Source organism: Salmo salar, chromosome 26, assembly GCF_965601325.2.
Source record: "Salmo salar chromosome 26, fSalSal1, whole genome shotgun sequence".
Classification (NCBI taxonomy): Eukaryota; Metazoa; Chordata; class Actinopteri; order Salmoniformes; family Salmonidae; genus Salmo; species Salmo salar.
This window is the reverse complement of record NC_138316.1, coordinates 9,763,203-9,784,321: the sequence shown is the minus strand read 5'-3', so window position 1 is coordinate 9,784,321 and position 21,119 is coordinate 9,763,203. Positions and strand designations below refer to the sequence as shown.

Below are 21,119 nucleotides of genomic sequence, written 5' to 3'. Positions count from 1 at the left end.
ACTCCTAATCTTTGGGAAGTTTTGTTCATCAAGTGATGCATAGAACCTCGTCAGTGACATTGTTTTGAATAGTTCTCCAATCACTGCATCAGGTTGAAGATCGATAAGCTCAAGTTGCAGGTCAGTGGGAGCGTTATCCACATTGAAGGTGAAAGGAGAGGAAACCAACAGCGTGTCATTTTCCAACACTTTGAAATCCTCAAAACAATGAACTCACCGTTCAAGCACGCAGGGGCGACGTATACTTCTCCCACTGGTCATCTGATAGGGAACAGACTAGTAGTGTAGGAAGGTGGGTGAGATTGTTGGCTTCTACTTGTCGGGTCAGGAGGAGTAATTTTCCCTTGAAGGCTTTGGCAAGGCTGTACATCTGATGTGCAAAAAGGCCCTTCCCTTGTAGTTTGGAATTCAGTTCATTCATGAGGGCCATGATGTCCACGGTGAAGGCAAAATCAGCCAACCATTCTTTATCTTGCAGTTGAGGGAAATCCACATATTTTCCTTTCATTTGCAGAAACTCAGCCATCTCCGACTTCAGGTCCCACACCCTTTTAAGCACCTTCCCCAAACTCACCCCATCTCACGTTTGTGTGGTAGGGGAGATCTTCAGTACCCGACTCTGTCTCTTCCAACAGTGAGACAAACTGCCTGTGGTTTAAAGATTTTGCTCTTATGAAGTTTACCACTTTAGTGACTATCTACAACATGGCTCATTTTCAGAACACATTTACAGAGCACCTGATGAATAATGCAATGCAGGAAAATAATTTTCTGATCTGGGTTCAGCTCAGCTACTTGATCTTGTCTTTCAACTGTTGTTTTCAAACAGCTCTTTCTTGTCGGGGCAAAGTATTGCTGCAGAGTCAATTAAACATTATTTAATGAATTCGCCCTCAGCAAATGGCTTGCTATGTTTAGCAATTTTGTGGGACAGTTCAAATCTAATTGTATTTGTCACATGCCCCGAATACAACTGGTGTAGACCTTACAGTGAAATACTTACTTACAAGCCCTTAATAACCAACAATGCAGTTTTGCAAAAATACCTTTAAGTAAGATTAAAAAAATAAAATAATAATAATTAAGATGCATAGCTAGCTCTCGCAATTCCGTCGTTTGCTGAATGCAGTTTTGTGAAAAGTCCTTGCTGCTTTTGCAACTGAGAAAGCAACTCTTTCGATGCACTTGCCCTCTGCTCAGAAGACATATTCCTATATTTCTCTGCATGCTTCGTCTGGAAGTGTCGGGACAAGTTGTTGTCTTTCAAGACAACGATGCTCTCTTTGCACACAGCTTTCCATGATACCTCAATAAAGAAATATGTTTATGTCCACTCTCGCTGGAACACTCTACATTCCTTTTCTTTGAAATCTTTGAAAAACTCATTTTTGCGCAATTTCTAGCTAGCTACTATTTGTAACTAACTGTGTGTGTCAGCCTGTCAGTCACTGTCTGTCCTCGTGCAGTTATTTATACGTGCCTTCAAAATAAATGTCCCACAAGCAATGTGAGTTAAATCATTACAGAAAGGCGAGGTATTCATTGGGCTTTTAATTTGAATAACAAATACGTTTATGTGATCTGAGCATGATTCCACGGGCCATATTAAAACGGGTAGTGGGCCGCATACGACCCTCGGGCCGGCCTTTGCCCAGGCCTGGCCTAGCGTGTGCAAAGCTGTCATCAAGGCAAAGTGTGGCAAGTTTGAAGAACCTCGAATATAACATATTTTTAATTTGTTTAACACTTCTTTGGTTACTATGAGATTCCGTATGTGTCATTGCATAGTTTTGATGTTTTCACTATTATTCCACAATGTAGAAAATAGTCAAAATAAAGAAAAACCCTGGAATGAGTAGATGTCCAAACTTCTGACTGGTATTGCATATATATTTTGGGAATGTTTGTTAAAATCCCAGGTTTTTATATCAGCTGTTCAGAAATGACTCGGATGTTGGCTAGCCTACATCATGTCGATCAAATTGGTTGATAGGAAGGGGGAGAGAAACGTGAAGGGAGGGGGATGTGTGCGTGAAGTAGCGCATGTACAGAATATGTGAACTGTGGTGGTTACTTTCGGTCGCGCAGCCTTTTTAATAAAGGAGGCATAGATGGCCCACCAATACTCTATCAATGTCATTTTAAAATTGAGTAACATTTACTTTGTCTAACAACTGTCTATCCCCATTCCAAACAGGTTGTTGTTTCATAACATATTACGCTCGCAAATCGGCGTTGGAAGCACAAAATGCCCTTCACAACATGAAAATTCTCCCAGGGGTGAGTAGAATTGGTGTAAGTTTTAACTTCATCAGTAAATCGAATAGGCAAAGTATTGGGTAGCGTGCCAGGTTGTAGTACAACAGTCAGTGCTCCTGTTCAGCTTTTATCTCGATGTAGGGCTCTATAAAATCTGTCTCCCCCCCCCAACATTCTGTTTTCTCCATTTAGTTTTTCCAGATTTCCATTTCCCCCTTTTTTCAGGTTTTCCCTCTCAAAAATCACACTTATTTAAATAGAGCATCCCATTTAGTTGTTTTCTAAGTCCACAACAATGGTTAAACCACATCAGGAGACTGCTTTTGAGGTCTAGATTTTCTACATTGTATTGCGATTTTGGTGTGCATTTACCCTTTCATTTCAATGGCACCTAGCAATAGGCTGTTTTTGTAGAGCAGATGTGATGATAGTTTGCAAAAGAAATACTGGATTGATGCAAATAATGATCTCATTCTGCCAGGTAAGCATAGGCTACTTTGTAGTTGACATTTAATTGAGAAGGTTTTTGGGAAAGCCTTTCCATCTACCAGAATACTTAGTAGCATCATTGTTAATGCCTACACAAAGTGGTAGATGCGCGCACCGCACATACAGTCGGGGAATTCTCGTTGCCTCTTCAGAAAGTTGCAGGAAATACCCATCACTGATGCATTCTGTTCATGTTTTATGATAAACTTGGGCAAATTTGAATAATTTTCAATACATTTATTTGATTCCCTACTAAGTTAAATATATTGTTGAATTCCGTTTTAATGTCTGGATTCTGCGATTCCGTCTGCGTTCTCCGCGTCGCAGATTTTATAGGGATGCCTACCACACATATCCATTCATACCCATCAAGGCAGTCTGTCAGCACTTCTTGCTTCCTTTAAATTCAATGTCTTACCCCAACAGATGCATCACCCCATTCAGATGAAGCCAGCTGACAGTGAGAAGAATAATGGTGAGTATAGCTACATCTCTGCAGGCAGTGGAGACTGTTGGATGGTGTGGTAATTTGTTTTTATGTTGAAGCCCTACCTCTTAGAAGCTGCCCTTTTTGTTGTATGTTGTCTCTAATGCAGTTAGTCGTTGTTTGATGAAACAACCTTTTCTTCCTCATTGTCTCTTTCAGCGGTGGAAGACAGGAAGTTGTTCATAGGGATGATATCGAAAAAGTGTAATGAGAATGACATCAGACTTATGTTCTCGCCGTACGGACAGATCGAGGAATGTAGAATACTACGTGGGCCGGATGGACTGAGCCGTGGTGAGGCAGATTCAGTTCACCTTTCATCCTCATTGTCATCCACACACACACACCTTCAACAAGACGTACACAAACACATTTACTCTATCAGTTATACTATAAGAACTGGTCGTTGTTTTAACATTAATCTCTCTACATACGGTACATACACACACTCTAAAGTAGTTGCAAACAGATGAGTGATAAGTCATTACTCTCATTTGTCCTCTCGTTGACAAATCCCACACATCTTCCATACATATCCTCTCACAGAAAATGTGCCAATCTTAGTCTCTATTGACTAAGTTCTAGTAATTGATGATCCAAATATCTGTTTGACACTGTTCCAAGTGTGTTTTTTTGGGGCTGTTTAACTAAATCAAACTTACCGGACTCCATATCATGCTGCAATCTGGGCTGTATGCTTTCTGTTATGTGTTTCTAAATGCTGTCAGGAGTCAGGACCGTGTATGTCAACCATTTACGAGTTGTTCCCCTTCTGCAGGTTGTGCGTTTATCACTTTTACAGCAAGACAGATGGCACAGTCAACAATCAAATCCATGCACCAATCACAAACTATGGAGGTAAGCATTGAACCTGCACACCTCCCATCCCTCAGAAACAGAGAATCTACACTGAACAAAAATATAAATGGAACAAGTAAAGTGTAGATCCCATGTTTCATGAGCTGAAATAAAAGATTCCAGAAATGTTCCATATGCACAAAGCTTATTTCTCAAAAAATGTGTGCACAAATTTGTTTACATCCCTGTTAGTTGGCGTTTCTCCTTTGCCAAGATAATCCATCTACTTGATAGTTGTGGCATATCAAGAAGCTGATTAAACAGCAAGATCGTTTCACAGATGTACCTTGGACTGGAGTTGGCATGGCATGCTGACTGCAGGAATGTCCACCAGACCTGTGGCCAGATAATTGAATGTTCATTTCTCTACCATAAGCCGCCTCCAACATTGTTTTAGAGAATTTGGCAGTAAGTCCAACCGGCCTCACAACCACAGACCACGTGTACGGCGTCAACGTTGTCAACAGCGTGCCCCGTGGTAGGGATATGGTATGGGCAGGCATTAGTTACGGACAATGAACAAAATGTCATTTTTATCAATGTCAGTTTGAATGCACAGAGATACCGTGATGAGATCCTGAGGCCCATTGTCGTGCCGTTCATCCGCTGCCATCACCTCATATTTCAGCATAATAATGCACGGCCCCATGTCACAAGGATCTGAACACAATTCCTGGAAGATGAAAATGGCCCAGTCATTCAATGGCTTGAATACTCACCAGAAGTAACCCATTAAGTATATTTGGGATGCTCTGGATCGACGTGTGCAACGGCGTCTTCCCGCCAATATCCAGCAACTTTGCACAGCCGTTGAAGAGGAGTGGGACAACATTCCACAGGCCACAATCAACAGCCTGATCAACTCCATACGAAGGAGATGTTGCGCTGCATGAGGCAAATGGTGGTCACACCAGATACTGACTTGTTTTCTGATCCAAGCCCCTACCTTTTTTTAAGGTATCTGTTACCAACAGATGCATGTCTGTATTCCCAGTCATTTGAAATCCATAGATTAGGGCCTAATGAATTTATTTCAATTGCTGATTTCCTTATATGAACTGTCACTCAGTAAAATCTTAGAAATTGTTGCATGTTGCGTTTTAATATTTTTGTTTAGTATAACATAATAACCTGCTGTTTTCCTCTTTACCTCACTTATATGATTGGGTTGCTAAAGGGCCCATTACTCAAGTAATGCCATTTTGAAATTGCTGTTATCGTGCTGGAGGAATATCGAAGATTGTTTTCAAATGACACCATTTGCTGTCTATACCGAATTTTTAGGGCTGTTCGTCTCCCATCGTAGTGAAGTTTGCCGACACGCAGAAGGACAAGGAGCAGAAGCGCATCGCCCAGCAGCTTCAGCAGCAGATGCAGCAGCTCAACGCTGCCTCAATGTGGGGGAATCTGACCGGGCTCAACTCTCTGGGCCCACAGTATCTGGTAGTAAGTGACCACCTCCTCCTGCACCATCCCCAGCAGAGCTTTGGAAAGACCCGTGGCTTGGCTTGAAGCCCTTGTTCATGTTCCAGTTTAGAAATTGACACATTTTTTGGTTCAAATTTCCCGAGGTAGTTATTCAGGACAACGCTTAGCTTGTTGTTTGTGTTTGCAAGCAAATTAAGGTTTGGGCTACAATTGGCTACAATCTCAGGTTTGTCCTAGAAAGATGAGGGTTACAGCTGGGACACAATAAAATGCACTGCTGTTTGGCAGACTGGTTTAGACAGTCTCTAGATCAGGGGTGTCAAACAAATTTTGCCCAGGGGGCCGCATTCGGTCTACATAGAGGTCCGGAGGGACGCACTGAAAATGTGTTATGCTTCATCGCCGTCAAAATTGAATGTAGATCCATTATCATTTCTACAGTTTTTATTTGGTTTTACTGATTTAAAAGTTTGAGTTCGCAGTGTGGTGCCAGGTATACAACCTCTCCCTCAATGTCGGCAAGACAAAGGAGCTGATTATGGACTACAGGAAACGGATGGCCGAACACGCCCCCATCCACATTGACAGGGCTGTAGTGGAGTGGCTCGAGAGCTTCAAGTTCCTTGGGTGTCCACATCACTAAGGAATTATCATGGTCCACACACACCAACACAGTCGTGAAGAAGTCACAACAACGCCTCTTCACCCTCAGGAGGCTGAAAAGATTCGGCATGGGCCCTCAGATCCTCAAAAAGTTCTACAGCTGCACCATTGAGCATCTTGACTGCCAGCAGCACGGCTTGGTATGGCAACTGCTTGGCATTCGACCGCAATGCTCTACAGGGATAGTGCGTATGGCCCAGTACATCACTGCGGCCGAGCTCCCTGCCATCCTGGACCTTGATACCAGGCGGTGTCAGAGGAAGGCCCTAGAAATAGTCAGACTCCAGCCACCCAAGTCAGAGACTGTTCTCTCTGCTACCGCATGGCAAGCGGTATCGATTAGGGTTGAATGGCAGAAACCCGCTTACTGAGATTTACTGCCCAAAACCACTCCTTTTTCCTGGGAAAAATAACTGCAAGAAACCGGTAAATTATAATACATGATTTATATCAACAGCATGATGTGAAATGGAACTGTTAAATTATATGCAATGTCTAAATCTTGCTTCTCTGCGGTCTTCTCTCTGCGTGATCATTCATCAATGCTTATGTTGGGAACATACAGCCCATCTCTGTATATACATATGAGAAAGCAGTATGTTAACATTATTAAAGTGACTAGTGTTCCATTATTGAAGTGGCCAGTGATTCCATGTCTATGTATATAGTGCTGCAGCCTCTATGGTGCAGGGTTGAGTAACCGGGTGGTAGCCGGCTAGTGATGACTATTTAACAATCTGATGGCCTTGAGATAGAAGCTGTTTTTTAGTCTCTCTGTCCCAGCTTTGATGCACCTGTACTGACCTCGCTTTTTGGATGATAGTGGGGTGAACAGGCCGTGGCTCAGGTGGTTGATGTCCTTGATGATAGTACCGATGCAAGTCTGGAACCAACAGGACCCTGAACAGCTTCTACCCCCAAGCCATAAGACTGCTAAGTAGTTTGTCCGGGTACGATATTTGGTTAAATATTTAACTATCTGCCATGGCCCTTCTTGCCTGAACTCTTTTGAATCACATGTGCTGCTGCTACTGTTTATTATATACCCTGTTACCTAGTCACTTTATCCTTACCTATATGTACATACAGTTGAAGTTGGAAATTGACATACACCTTAGCCAAATACATTTCAAATCAGTTTTTCACAATTCCTGACATTTAATCCTAGTAAAAATTCCCTGTCTTAGGTCAGTTAGGTTCACCACTTTATTTTAAGAATGTGCAAAGTCAGAATAATAGAGTGATTTATTTCAGCTTTTATTTCTTTCATCACATTCCCAGTGGGTCAGAAGTTTACATACACTCAATTAGTATTTGGTAGCATTACCTTTAAATTGTTTAACTTGGGTCAAACATTTCGGGTAGCCTTCCACAAGCTTCCCACAATAAGTTGGGTGAATTTTGGCCCATAACTCCTGGCAGAGCTGGTGTGACTGAGTCAGGTTTGTAGGCCTCCTTGCTCGCACACGCTTTTCAGTTCTGCCCACAAATTCTCTATAGGATTGAGGTCAGGGCTTTGTGATGGCCACTCCAATACCTTGATTTTGTTGACTTAAGCAATTTTGCCACAACTTTGGAAGTATGCTTGGGGTCATTGTCATTTGAAAGACCCATTTGCAACCAAGCTTTAACTTACTGACTGATGTCTTGAGATATTGCTTCAATATATCCACATAATTTTCCTCCCTCATGATGCCATCTATTTTGTGAAGTGCACCTGCAGCAAAGCACCCCCACAACATTATGCTGCCACCCCCGTGCTTCACGGTTGGAATGGTGTTCTTCAGCTTGCAAGCCTCCCCCTTTTTCCTCGAAACATAACGATGGTCATTATGGCCAAACAGTTATATTTTTGTTTCATCAGACCAGAGGACATTTCTCCAAAAAGTACAATCTTTGTCCCCATGTGCAGTTGCAAACCGTAGTTTGGCTTTTTTATGGCGGTTTTGGAGCAGTGGCTTCTTCCTTTCTGAGCGGACTTTCAGGTTATGTCGATTATAGGACTCGTTTTACTGTGGATATAGATACTTTTGTACCTGTTTCCTCCAGCATCTTCACAAGGTCCTTTGCTGTTGTTCTGGGATTGATTTGCACATTTCGCACCAAAGTACGTTCATCTCTAGGACATAGAACACGTCTCCTTTCTGAGCGGTATGACGGCTGCGTGGTCCCATGGTGTTTATACTTGCATACTATTGTTTGTACAGATGAACGTGGTATCTTCAGGTGTTTGGAAATTGCTCCCAAGGATGAACCAGACTTGTGAAGGTCTAAAATTATTTTACTGAGGTCTTGGCTGATTTCTTTTGATTTTCCCATGATGTCAAGCAAAGAGGCACTGAGTTTGAAGGTAGGCCTTGAAATACATCCACAGGTACACCCCCAATTGACTCCAATGATGTCAATTAGCCTATCAGAAGCTTCTTAAGCCATGACATCATTTTCTGGAATGTTCCAAGCTGTTTAAAGGCACAGTCAACTTAGTGTATGTAAACTTCTGACCCACTGGAATTGTGATGCAGTGCATTATAAGTGAAATAATCTGTCTGTAAACAATTGTTGGAAAAATTACTTGTCATGCACAAAGTAGATGTTCTTACCGACTTGCCAAAACTGTAGTTTGTTAACAAGACATTTGTGGAGTGCTTGAAAAACGAGTTTTAATGACTCCAACCTAAGTGTACGTAAACTTCCGACTTCAACTGTTTCTACCTCAATTACCTCGTACCCCTGCACATCGACTCTGTACTGGTGCACCGTGTATGTCGGCAAATTCTAGTTACTCAATTGTGTATTTATTCCTTGTGTTATTTGTCTATTATTTCTCTCTATTTTTATCCCTGCATTGTTGGGAAGGCCCCGTAAGTAAGCATTTCACTTTTAGTCTACACCTGTTGTGTATGAAGCATGTGGCAAATAACGTCAGTTGATTCCTTTTTTTATTTTTTACAAACCACCTGCTGGCCGGATTGGACCACCTCGCAGGCCAGGCCATATGTGTTGACACCCCTGCTCTAGAGCATTGACTGTACAGTGCCAACTGGAGGTTGTCAATTTGTTAGACTTAATTTGACATATGATTTCCATTCATTGAACATTGTTAGTTTTGCCTCGTAAGTATTCTCCCTGACCTTACCGAGTAGACACATTATCTGATTTCTTTTGTGTAAGTCTTTGGGCCATTTACTTAATCTGACAGGTTAGACGAAGACCCATTTTTTGCATCCAGACTTCTCCCTCTCTCCCTCCCTCCTTGCTTGTATTTGGTTTGCTGTGTTTCTAGACAATGTTAGATTTATATTTGCATCGTTGCCAATTATCTATGTTGAATGGCCATCTAGTCTCAACTCATCTAAAGACCTGATATGTTTTCAATTGGCTTCTCTAATTCTGACCCTCCAATTATGTGGCCATTCCAATATAGAGGGCAGAGCTTTCTACAATGCTGTTAGTGCTGCTCCATGGGTGTGCTGTGAAAATCTTCCAACCTCTTCCTTTTCTTCACTGTCTTGCCTTCCATTTAAATCCTCTTAACTCCCATTTCATCCCACTGTGTTTCTCAGCATCATGTTTTTTTCAACTCTTTTCTCTGTGATTCTTTCCTTCTTCATCACCAACATTTACACCTCCACTCTTTCCTGTCCTTTTACGCTTTATCTGTCCTCCTGACCCACTTTACCTTTTTTCACTCTCTCTCTCTCTCTCTCTCTGCTATTTCTTTCCTGAAAGCACAGTCCTGGATGCAGTCCTGACCCTTTGTTCTCTGTTTTGGTGTAATGTCTAGCTTTATTTACAGCTCCTCCAGCAGTCTGCCACCTCTGGGAATACCCTCAACAACCTTCACCCCATGTCTGGTATGTCAGGTAAAAACAAAGACATTTCCTACCTCCTCCTCCCCCCCCCCCCCCCCCTTTCCATTCTTACACCTGCATGCTAAATGTATTTTCCTCCTCATCCAACTGCCATCTGTAATGTGCCTGGTGAAGATGTGCATTATTGATACTGCTGCATGCATCATTCCCTGCATGCCTGAACTCCGAAGTAATCTCTTCAGTGCGGTGTGTTTGTGTCAAGCAGTGGTGAGGGAACATGTTGATATCCTGCTCATATATTAATCACATTTTGAGCTGAAACGCGCTGCCACCAGGAAACTCCAGACGTAAACATTAACAAACAAATTGGTGTTTTTTTAATCTGGTTTCTAGCAGTGTCTGCTGATCGAATTCAAGGCAAAAACGGAGCAATTTAATGTTTTTCATTCCAATATGATAACATTTACGTCATTTAGCAGACGCTCTTATCCAGAGCCACGGGGTATGTCATGGGGCAAGCTACAATTATTCAATATTTTACAAAGCCTGTTTTAACTTTTGTATTGAAACTTCATCCGAGTTGGTTCAAAATGTTTACCAAAGTTAGCTCATTATCCCTCTTCTCTGACTTACAACAATGCAGTGATCTATGGGGTATCTGCTTTCTGTGTGTTTTGGCCGGTGCTCTTGTTGTGTTGATTGAGTGGGCTGCTAAGTTTGTACTTTTGCCTCCCATCTCACCCATTTTCAGATTGTGTTGGAAAGGTACTTGCAACTCTCTGCTTTAAGCTTCACATGCTGTAAAACAAAAACAGTGATTGCATGATCCTAGTTTCGACTTGGTGTAGCCTATATATTGACCTAAGCGAGATCTAGGTTCCAGGGCCTTTTTAAGTGCCGATTATGCATGTGTCTCAGGGCTGAATGCCATGCAGAACCTGGCTGCTCTGGCAGCGGCGGCCAGCGCCACACAGGCCACGCCCACGGGCAGCAGCGCTCTCACCACCTCTAGCAGTCCCCTCAGCGTGCTCACCAGCTCAGGTACGAGTACTGGACAGCAGGCACACTCATCATGGGACACCTACAAGGGTTGGTCACACTTTTTATCTCTCACCCCCTCACCTGTATGCATCTTTAACCTCGTTCCACGGACTTACCTCTGTAAACACTGTTGATTGTTTCTCATGAACCTTTCCTCCTGTTGCCTTCCCCGTCCCTAGTCTCTGCATTCAGGCTGTTCCCTGGTCTGCGTATTAAGACTTTGAAGTCCTACTAGTGGAGTTTTCCTCTAGGTGATTAATTGTTTTGGGGTTGACTCATCTCCACAGCAGGATCGTCACCCACCTCCTGTAACAACAACTCAGTGAACCCCATGGCCTCCTTAGGGGCACTGCAGTCGTTGGCCGCAGGGGCTGGAGCCGGCCTCAACATGGGCTCACTTGCAGGTTAGCAGACTCAAACATATTTGTATTAATTAATTTACAACAAATATATTATCTCAAATGTGAAGAGTGCATGATACATATACAAGGTATTCTAGCCCTAATCTTGTAACAGAGCTCCTGTGTCTAGGGATGGCAGCCCTGAACGGTGGTCTAGGCAGCGGGGGCATGTCGAACGGAACTGGTAGCACCATGGAAGCCCTTACCCAGGCCTACTCCGGGATCCAGCAGTACGCTGCTGCTGCCGCCCTCCCCAGCCTCTACAACCAGAGCCTGCTCTCCCAACAGAGTGTCAGTGCTGCAGGGAGCCAGAAGGAAGGCAAGTAAGGGGGATGGAGATGGGGCATAAAAGGGTTGGAGTGGGGATGGAGAGATTTGTGTTAACTCAAATGTCTGCTCTACAGGGATCACATGCTACGCTGTGATTCATGTTTGAATGTAGTACTAGTGCAAGGGAGATTAAGAGTTTAGGTTAAATCATTTGTGATGTGACCTTAGTGTGGCATATTGGTGAAAATATGTATTGTCACCTGAGGGTTCTGTCTTGTTTTAAATATGCTGCTACAGCAAGCGACAGTCGGAGCACGGGTAAGATTTAATTGCAACACTCTGAAATGTTTTCACAGTACTAGTTGTTGAAAATTTCATTTTAAAATGAGCAGAAATACGTATCAAAAGGCTCCTCAGATAACATTTTGAAATGCTATTAATCTGTCAAAAACAAAATGGTTGCCTCTGGCTTAGTTGTATCCATTGACATCTTGTTGTGTCAGACGTTTTAATAAATTATTTCCTGCTCTCTTAAGGCCCTGAGGGAGCCAACTTGTTCATATACCACCTCCCCCAGGAGTTTGGAGACCAGGACCTGCTCCAGATGTTCATGCCCTTTGGCAACGTTATTTCCGCTAAGGTGTTCATTGACAAGCAGACCAACCTCAGCAAGTGTTTTGGTAAGCTGGAGGATGGGGAAAACAGCACATCACTAGTAAGGCTGTGTATATAGTGTGTTCTTATTATGAAGGCAAGGATTGATTTATATCTTGCATATGACTTTTATCTGGATTCTCTTACAGGCTTTGTGAGTTACGACAATCCAGTCTCATCTCAGGCCGCCATTCAGTCGATGAACGGTTTCCAAATTGGTATGAAGCGACTAAAGGTGCAGCTGAAGCGATCCAAAAATGACAGCAAGCCATACTGAGCACTTTATCTCTCAATTGGACTTGGTTAGGAAATGTTTTTTTCTGGTAAGTGGAGTGTGTGAATAAGAAACTAAAACCCTGCTTCAACCCCCTACCCTCCTCATTCTTCCCTCTCCCTTTGCGCATGACAAGATGATCACTTTGCTGGGGTCACTCCTTTTTGTTCTCTGTATTAACAAACGCAAGCAGAAAACAAAAACAAGTATATGATTTTGCTCAACTGAAACTGGATACTTACATTCTGTTTTGGTTTTGAATTAGTTTGTTTTTAAGTTAAGGTGGTCATTAGTTTGCTGTGTAAAAGTTTTAAGTCATAATGATGTTGCACAATGACAGCCAGTTGCCAAAATATCCCCTTAATTTTTTACTCCTGCTCCCACCACCACCTAATCCTGCCCCATGCCCCCTGACCCCACTTCAAATGAATCCCATCATAACCAAACCATCCCCATGGTTGCATTCGTAAACTGATACAGTACATTAGGACACTGAGCGTCATGCGGAGCCTTCCAGAAAACTGCCTTTTTGAAATGAGGATGGACAGACCATGCACCGGATAATGGCAAGAAAACAATAGCTGTTTGCCAACTGAAATGATCAATTATCTACATGTACGCAAGATCTGACTTCACTCCAGCAGATGAGCCATTATCTTTTTATTTTTTATTTTGTATAAGTTGCCTGAAGTCTATTTGTGATGCTGTACCAGGAATACAATGCATACAGTAGGCTTTTACTTATTATTTATAATTTTGTTTGTTTATTTATTCAACAACCAACAAGAAGCTTGAATTTCTTTCCTCAACATTATATTTTGGCGCAAAATATACTTTTTTACAACTCTGAATCCATTGATTTGTAAGACGTCAGCAGTATTGCCTTGGATGGTTTTGTGAGATATTTAACTTGCAAACCTCTTGATTTGTCTCAAGACAATGTCAAAATGCCACACCCTTGCTTCAGGCATGTAGTGTAGTTTATCTGAAATACTTCCCCCTTTTTTCAATTGAATATCTGATAGAGAATATGGGGTCCTGCATCATTTAACAGATACTGTGCTGAAGGGAGGTATAATTGGGTCCTACTTTAAGTTTTAATGAACACAGCCACTATGGTGTCATCTGGCTTAAGTAATTTTATTCCCCACCTGTCAGATGTGTAAATTTGGCCTTCTGTCTCATGCTGCCCTTCACATATCTTTTAAGTGAGGAACAGTAACTTTAATAGTGGCAATAACTTATGCAGTCTCTATTCTGCCATGATCTTTAGCTTCAAACGAGCATTCCGCCCCATTTAGAATATTCACATTCAATCTATTTCCTTTCTGTTTTTAGCAGTCAGTTCAAGTAGATCATCAGTCCTATTGCTAACACTAAATGGAATATCACTTGGCATTTTAGGCTTGCAGGAATAGTGAGTGTTCTGGAAAAGTGCAACACTAAAAGTTAACATTTTGTCAGATTCATCCTAACTTATCCAATCGTCTCTACTAATTACTGATGCAAAAATAATGTTATAAGTAGATATTATTTATTTTATTATTATTTATCCTCTGTGTTAACCAAAATGTTTTGTAATTCTTCGTCATCCTCAGTTCAAGTAGTCTGCTAAACCTCTGAGCTGGTTAGATGAGACTACTCACTCAAAATACTGGCTTCCCTGCAGATTTTTATTCCAGTGTGTGTATTTATTATTGACTGAAAACGCTAGCGTTTCATGATTGGCGACGTTAAATAAATGTTTATCACTACAACACAGTAATCAGTTTCTTAGACCTCCATTAACTTATGAAGTGTTTTTATGGAAATGGTAAATAAACAATTGTCCAGATGTATATTACAAAACTATTATGCCTTTTCTATTTTTATAGGGGTTTTATACTTCTCCCGAGTGTCGGGAACTATTTATTGCCTATATTATTTATCTGAATTTAAATGATCCTTTTCAAGAATCTTCAACAGTATTTTGTAGAATCCTAATGTGACGTTGGTTACTACATTTAAATATGTGAGGGTTAAACTACTGACCTGTGTAGCCCTATTCAAGTATTTATTGTTCATGTGCAACAAGTGGAAATTTTGTATAGAACTGTCAATGAGTAGGATTTGCCAGTGCTGCTAAAGGTTTCGAAACAGTAGTCCCCTTACATTTTAAGAATAGATGTGCCTATTTAACTATTATTTCCATGTGCATAACAATACCAACTGAGAAAATAGGCTTAAGCAGGGTTAAGTCAAGGGTATTTGCTGCCATTAAAATAAGTCCAAAGACTGATTCTCAACTGATGGGGGCACATAGTTGTTCATAGTTGTTGTATATGAACTAAACCATCACTGTAAACTTTACTGTACATCTCATACATTTGTTTTGTATGAAAGGCATAATTTTGAGTAAGCGTACACAAGACAAATCCTTAAGAATAGCAGCAGATTATGGTAGAGAACATGAGAAGATGCCAAACACTCACAGAAAAGCTGTTTTGTTTACAAAGTGAAACAGACTAATGTAGTCTTAAAGTTTTATAGCTTAAACTTTTTTACTCATTTATGTAAAATGTCTGAAGTTTGTTTGCGCTTTCTTTACTTACCCTTTCTGTATTGTATTGACAAACTGCCTCTTATTTAAAAAGACGTTACCTCCTTGCCAGATACTGTACTTCACTGTTTTGCTGTGGATGTAAGTTAGCTGCATTGCATATGATGGAGTTATGAACAGATAAAGCACAAAACCAAAAGAGAAACGTCAATTGAGATTAGTTGACAATCAGCTCTCATAGATCATTCTGTCAAAGCACACTTCATCTAATATTGCTGGCTCATAACCCAGGTGACTCATTACAAGCAATGAATATCAAAAAAATTGCCATTTTTACAATCAGTAAGGAAATTATAAAAGCACATTGGGACAGACGGCACTAAACCCCTTGGGAGGAATATTTTCTGAAATTGGAATACTAATCATTTTTTTATTTTTGACTACTGTATTAAAAATCCTCAAACGTAATACTAAGTCACAAATGTTGACTGTACAGTAAGTAGTAGGCAGTCAGTGTGGTGTCTCGCTGTTGTGTCCTGTAAGTTCTCACCTCCATTCTCTGATCGCATGTTGCTTGTGTTCCCCCTCTGTCCTTTCACCTCTTCTGTCTCACATTAAATGTTCTGTGTTTAGATTGTGAATCTGGTAGTGACCCCCCCCCCCCTTCCCCATGCAAAGATAATCATTCATGATTTTCTTTTTTCTTCCCTCTCCTTTTTCCGTTGTTGCTTTAACCTAGGTTTGTCTCCCTGTTTTGTTTTATTCTAGATATCTTCGTGCCCGTTTGTTCATCGTTTGCCTAGCATGTTGATGTGACGTCAAAAGTTCATCGTCCAGTTCGTTGTCCTCTGCACTTCTCTGATGCTTGAAATGTTCACCTTTTTGACCTTTGTTAGCTTTTGGCATTTATTGGGGGGGGGGGGTGTTTCTCTCTTGTCCTTTGTGCTGCCAGTAGGGTGCGCTAGAAAGACTGCCAAGAAAATCTATGTATAAAGCTACATGAGTATTGTTACAAGCAAAAAAGAGAATCTATTTTTGTAGAACTTACTGACATAACCACTCAATTTTTCCAAATGTGTTTCATTTTGTTTTATTTAATTTTACCTTAATAGTAAAACTAATTTCTTTTTCCCATTATATTTTGAGCGGTCTTCCTAGCGCCCCCAACCTACGTTATTTTTGTTTTGTGTCTGAAAACAACCAATCAATTTATAGAAACGACTTCTGTGTTTGGGTGTTTTCTCTCTTGTAAGTTATACACTTTTTTTAGGATGTCTTTGGTCACATTTTGCTGAACTGGGGATGACTTTGTAATTTTGTGCTAGGCTAGTTGGCATGATGGTAATTTTTTGGGAGTTTCTTTTGAGTGACAATGATATACACTTGAATCACTGTTTTTGTCTTTCAGTGTGAAGTCATCACAGGCACATAATGTTTTAATTTCCTTTTGTGTGGAAATCATCCTTAGTCTGAATAATAAAATTAGCAGAATTGATTTTCTTTTCACAGTTAAATATATATTTAGCATGCATGTTTTTTGTAACTGCACTGAAATCCTCAGCAAAATGTGATTGCGTTTTGTTATAGAATAAATTAAAAAAAGATGAATAAACTAGTGCCAAACGATGCTGTTGGTCACATTTATCTCTTACACGTTACCCACTGAAGTTAAGATCTGGGCAACAAAAAGTAGGGGTTGGTTTCTTTTTCAACGTTAATGTGGTGGGTTGTACCTTGTAGGTTTTCATGTGTGTGTTTAGACTAATTTTAGAGACCCATATTTTATATTGGGATTTGAGGTGAAGTTAGGTGTTGGAATTATTTAGATTTTTCTGTAGTACAATAGTCCCCAAACTAGGTCAAACAACAAAATCAAAGATCTCATGCATTAAAACCAGGTTATAAAGCATGTGCCCTTAAAGGTTTATTTGTAGGCACTTTGGGATTAATTATGTTGGGTTGGGAGTGATTTTGTTTTTGTCTCATAATAAAGGCTAAACACTACCTTTTTCATGCAGGTCCTGATAAACTTTGTATTTTATTCCCAGAGAGCACAGGTTTTATTAGCATACCCTGTCTTTAATATAGTTGTATTGCATTGGCACTGTCTGTAGCGTGTGAAGTGATGCTTTATCTGACCTTATGATTTTGTCTGATAACTTTTGCCATGTTAAGTGTGTGTCGTTGTGCATTAACCTCGTCAATTTGCTTTACTTACGCAATATGAATCCCTTCTACTGTCATAATTTAAGTGGTCCACATCTATACAAACCATTTGTCTTTGCAGTAGTTAAAACATGGCTCCATCCCTGTTGGTTAACGTCAGGGCCCTCTTCTCAAACCAGGGTTGGGTTTTGGAAATGGAACCTCTTCCCACATCATAGAACTGTCACATGTTCTGTACTCAGAACTACCCTTTAATTATTTTCACTGTTAAAAAACACTTCTCTGGGTTATTGATCTCCCATTGTTCAACAAAAATGTGTTGGATGGAATCTCCTTAAATTAATTGGCCTACAGAAAAAATAGACAAATTGTAATTGGATTGACTGGGCTCATTTCATTTTAACATTATGTGACAGATTTGTATTTCCAGATTTGTCAGCTGCTAGGTCTGAGTTTAAATGTGATCCTAAAAAAGAAACCTGTTGGATATTTTTAGCATTATTATTGGTACAAAGTGACTGATTTTCTATTTAACATTTGGTTTGTACAGTTTTTGCCTTTTCTACTTGAACACAGTTATTATATTTCACAATGTGACATTGAAATTCAAGAAGTTCAACCATGTAGAGCTTAGTTGCCACATGACCAAACCTTAGTCTGTACAGCTGTAATATTAATTGATAAAATAATGCATTTCTGTGAAGTCGCCTTTAGTAGAATTCAATTAAAATCTTTTCTTTATATTTGTTTTGTTTTACAATGTTGTGATTTTGCTGTGAGACATTGCTGAGTTTATTACATGGCCAAAACAGTTGCTTTTTTAATAATTTCAGTTCGATATTGTCTTAAATGTTTTGGATTAAGGATAACACGGTCTCCACAGGCGTGAAGCTAAGTGCACACTCAATAAGCAGTCATTTTGTGAGCCAAAATTGTGATCCCTATTTGGTTGGTTTGTTTATGTACAATTAAACATTTTAAAAATTCATATTAAAATTGTCTCTATTTGCTCTTTTCTCTGAAGAAAATATGAAGGCATAATATGTTGAAATATCTGAGTCAACTAGAAAAGGTACATTTCCTGAACATATTTTTGCTTGCGTCAAAGTACATTTCATGGTAGGGGAACACCGCTGACAGATCCCTGTTGAGAGCCTGAATTGCAAGTTAAGCTAATTTCTTTACATGTGGACCCCTACTGGTATCTTGATTTACTGCAATTTGTAAAAGCAGGAAGCCTTTTCAATTTAGGCCTGGGATAGGCCCATTCTCCTGCTGGGAGTCTGATGACCCTATGTGTCATGAGTATGGCCACCATTATGATTACCATTGGACAACTTAGAGAGAGGCCTGACAAGACAATTTGGGAAGCATGGGCTCTGGTGCTGAAAATGACCAGATGTGTTTTGTCTTTCTCACCAACCCACAAAACGTTATGGGACAGGTTGGAGCAAGCAAAACAAAGACTAAGGACAGGTATTTCAAAGGTTGCAGCACTGGAGTCTGCTTCTGTTAGTTATACTTTTCTCTGCTAATGCCTATAAAAAAGATCCCACAATCTTGACAAGGAAATGGTCATTCAATACAGTAATATTAAACCCTAAATACACAATTCACAGCCAACTCTATTTTGGCACCCCACTGTGACTTTCATTATTTGACCTACAGTACTGGTATTCCCCCTAAAAAAATGGAGCTGTTGCTTTGCCACAGAGGTGTCTACAGACGCTGTTCTGTTTGCTTTTGCCAAAGTGTTGAGGCTTGGAAAAGTCCTCATGGGAACCTTCAAAAATATAGTTTTTAAATGTATTTATTTTGGAATAAAGTCTTCATAAATCAAATATTTGTCACATGCTTTGGAAACAATAGGGGTAGACTAATAGTGAAATGCTTACTTACAGGACCTTCCCAACAATGAAAGAGAAATGGAAATTGTAAAACAATAAATGTTAACTTGGCTATATACACAGCGTACCAGTACAGAGTAGATGTGCAGGGGTACAAGTTAATTGAGGTAGATATGTACATATACAGTGAGGGGGAAAAGTATTTGATCCCCTGCTGATTTTGTACGTTTGCCCACTGACAAAGAAATGATCAGTCTATAATTTTAATGGTAGGTTTATTTGAACAGTGAGAGACAGAATAACAACAAAAAAATCCAGAAAAAAGCATGTCAAAAATGTTAAATTCATTTGCATTTTAATGAGGGAAATAAGTATTTGACCCCCTCTCAGAAAGATTTCTGGCTCCCAGGTGTCTTTTATACTGGTAACAAGCTGAGATTAGGAGCACACTCTTAAAGGGAGTGCTCCTAATCTTAGTTTGTTACCTGTATAAAAGACACCTGTCCACAGAAGCAATCAATCAATCAGATTCCAAACTCTCCACCATGGCCAAGACCAAAGAGCTCTCCATGGGATGTCAGGGACAAGATTGTAGACCTACATGGGCTACAAGACCATCGCCAAGCAGCTTGGTGAGAAGGTGACAACATTTGGTGCGATTATTCACAAATGGAAGAAACACAAAATAACTCAATATCCCTCGGCCTGGGGCTCCATGCAAGATCTCACCTCGTGGGGTTGCAATGATCATAAGAACGGTGAGGAATCAGCCCAGAACTACACGGGAGGATCTTGTCAATGATCTCAAGGCAGCTGGGACCATTGTCACCAAGAAAACAATTACGCCGTGAAGGACTGAAATCCTGCAGCGCCCGCAAGGTCCCCCTGCTCAAGAATACATATACATGCCCGTCTGAATGATTCAGAGGACAACGGTGAAAGTGTTGTGGTCAGATGAGACCAAAATGGAGCTCTTTGGCATCAACTCAACTCGCCGTGTTTGGAGGAGGAGGAATGCTGCCTATGACCCCAAGAACACCATCCCCACCGTCAAACATGGAGGTGGAAACATTATGCTTTGGGGGTGTTTTTCTGCTAAGGGGACAGGACAACTTCACCGCATCAAAGGGATGATGGACGGGGCCATGTACCGTCAAATCTTGGGTGAGAACCTCCTTTCCTCAGCCAGGGCATTGAAAATGGGTCGTGGATGGGTATTCCAGCATGACAATGACCCAAAACACACGGCCAAGGCAACAAAGGAGTGGCTCAAGAAGAAGCACATTAAGGTCCTGGAGTGGCCTAGCCAGTCTCCAGACCTTAATCCCATAGAAAATCTGTGGAGGGAGCTGAAGGTTTGAGTTGCCAAACGTCAGCCTCGAAACCATAATGACTTGGAGAAGATCTGCAAAGAGGAGTGGGACAAAATCCCTCCTGAGATGTGTGCAAACCTGGTGGCCAACTACAAGAAACGTCTGACCTCTGTGATTGCCAACAAGGGTTTTGCCACCAAGTACTAAGTCATGTTTTGCAGAGGGGTCAAATACTTATTTCCCTCATTAAAATGCAAATCATTTTATAACATTTTTGACATGCGTTTTTCTGTATTTTTTTGTTATTCTGTCTCTCACTGTTCAAATAAACCTATCATTAAAATTATAGACTGATCATTTCTTTGTCAGTGGGTAAACGTACAAAATCAGCAGGGGATGAAATACTTTTTTCCCTCACTGTAGGTAGGGATAAAGTACCTATAAGACTGTAACAGCAGCGTATGTGATGAGTTTAAAGAGATTAGAGCAAAAAGAGCCAATACAGATATTCCAGGTAGCTATTGGTTAACTAATTAGCAGTCTTATAGCTTGGGGGTAGAAGCTGTTCAGGGTCCTGTTGGTTCCAGAGTTGGTGCATCTGTACCCCTTGCTGTGCAG

At 40.7% G+C, this 21,119-nt stretch overlaps 1 protein-coding gene across 32 annotated transcripts in view; it reads left to right on the top strand.

Moving 5' to 3' along the window:
* The window catches only part of LOC106587097 (CUGBP Elav-like family member 1), a 62,037-nt gene extending 43,700 nt beyond the window's left edge, over positions 1 to 18,337 (top strand). For 4 of the 32 annotated variants that reach the window (XM_014175071.3, XM_082969395.1, XM_082969383.1 and 1 more), the window contains 11 exons: positions 2,198 to 2,280; positions 3,175 to 3,223; positions 3,395 to 3,529; positions 4,014 to 4,093; positions 5,378 to 5,539; positions 9,969 to 10,047; positions 10,915 to 11,085; positions 11,325 to 11,441; positions 11,554 to 11,757; positions 12,245 to 12,388; positions 12,512 to 18,337. In XM_014175071.3, the coding sequence (XP_014030546.2) occupies positions 2,198 to 2,280; positions 3,175 to 3,223; positions 3,395 to 3,529; positions 4,014 to 4,093; positions 5,378 to 5,539; positions 9,969 to 10,047; positions 10,915 to 11,085; positions 11,325 to 11,441; positions 11,554 to 11,757; positions 12,245 to 12,388; positions 12,512 to 12,639 (1,352 nt within the window). In that variant the 3' untranslated portion in view covers positions 12,640 to 18,337. The remainder of the gene's footprint in view (positions 1 to 2,197; positions 2,281 to 3,174; positions 3,224 to 3,394; positions 3,530 to 4,013; positions 4,094 to 5,377; positions 5,540 to 9,968; positions 10,048 to 10,914; positions 11,086 to 11,324; positions 11,442 to 11,553; positions 11,758 to 12,244; positions 12,389 to 12,511) is intronic. The other 28 variants (XM_014175082.3, XM_045708087.2, XM_014175081.3 and 25 more) reach the window with 24 other exon arrangements.
* Positions 18,338 to 21,119: the final 2,782 nt, after the last annotated feature.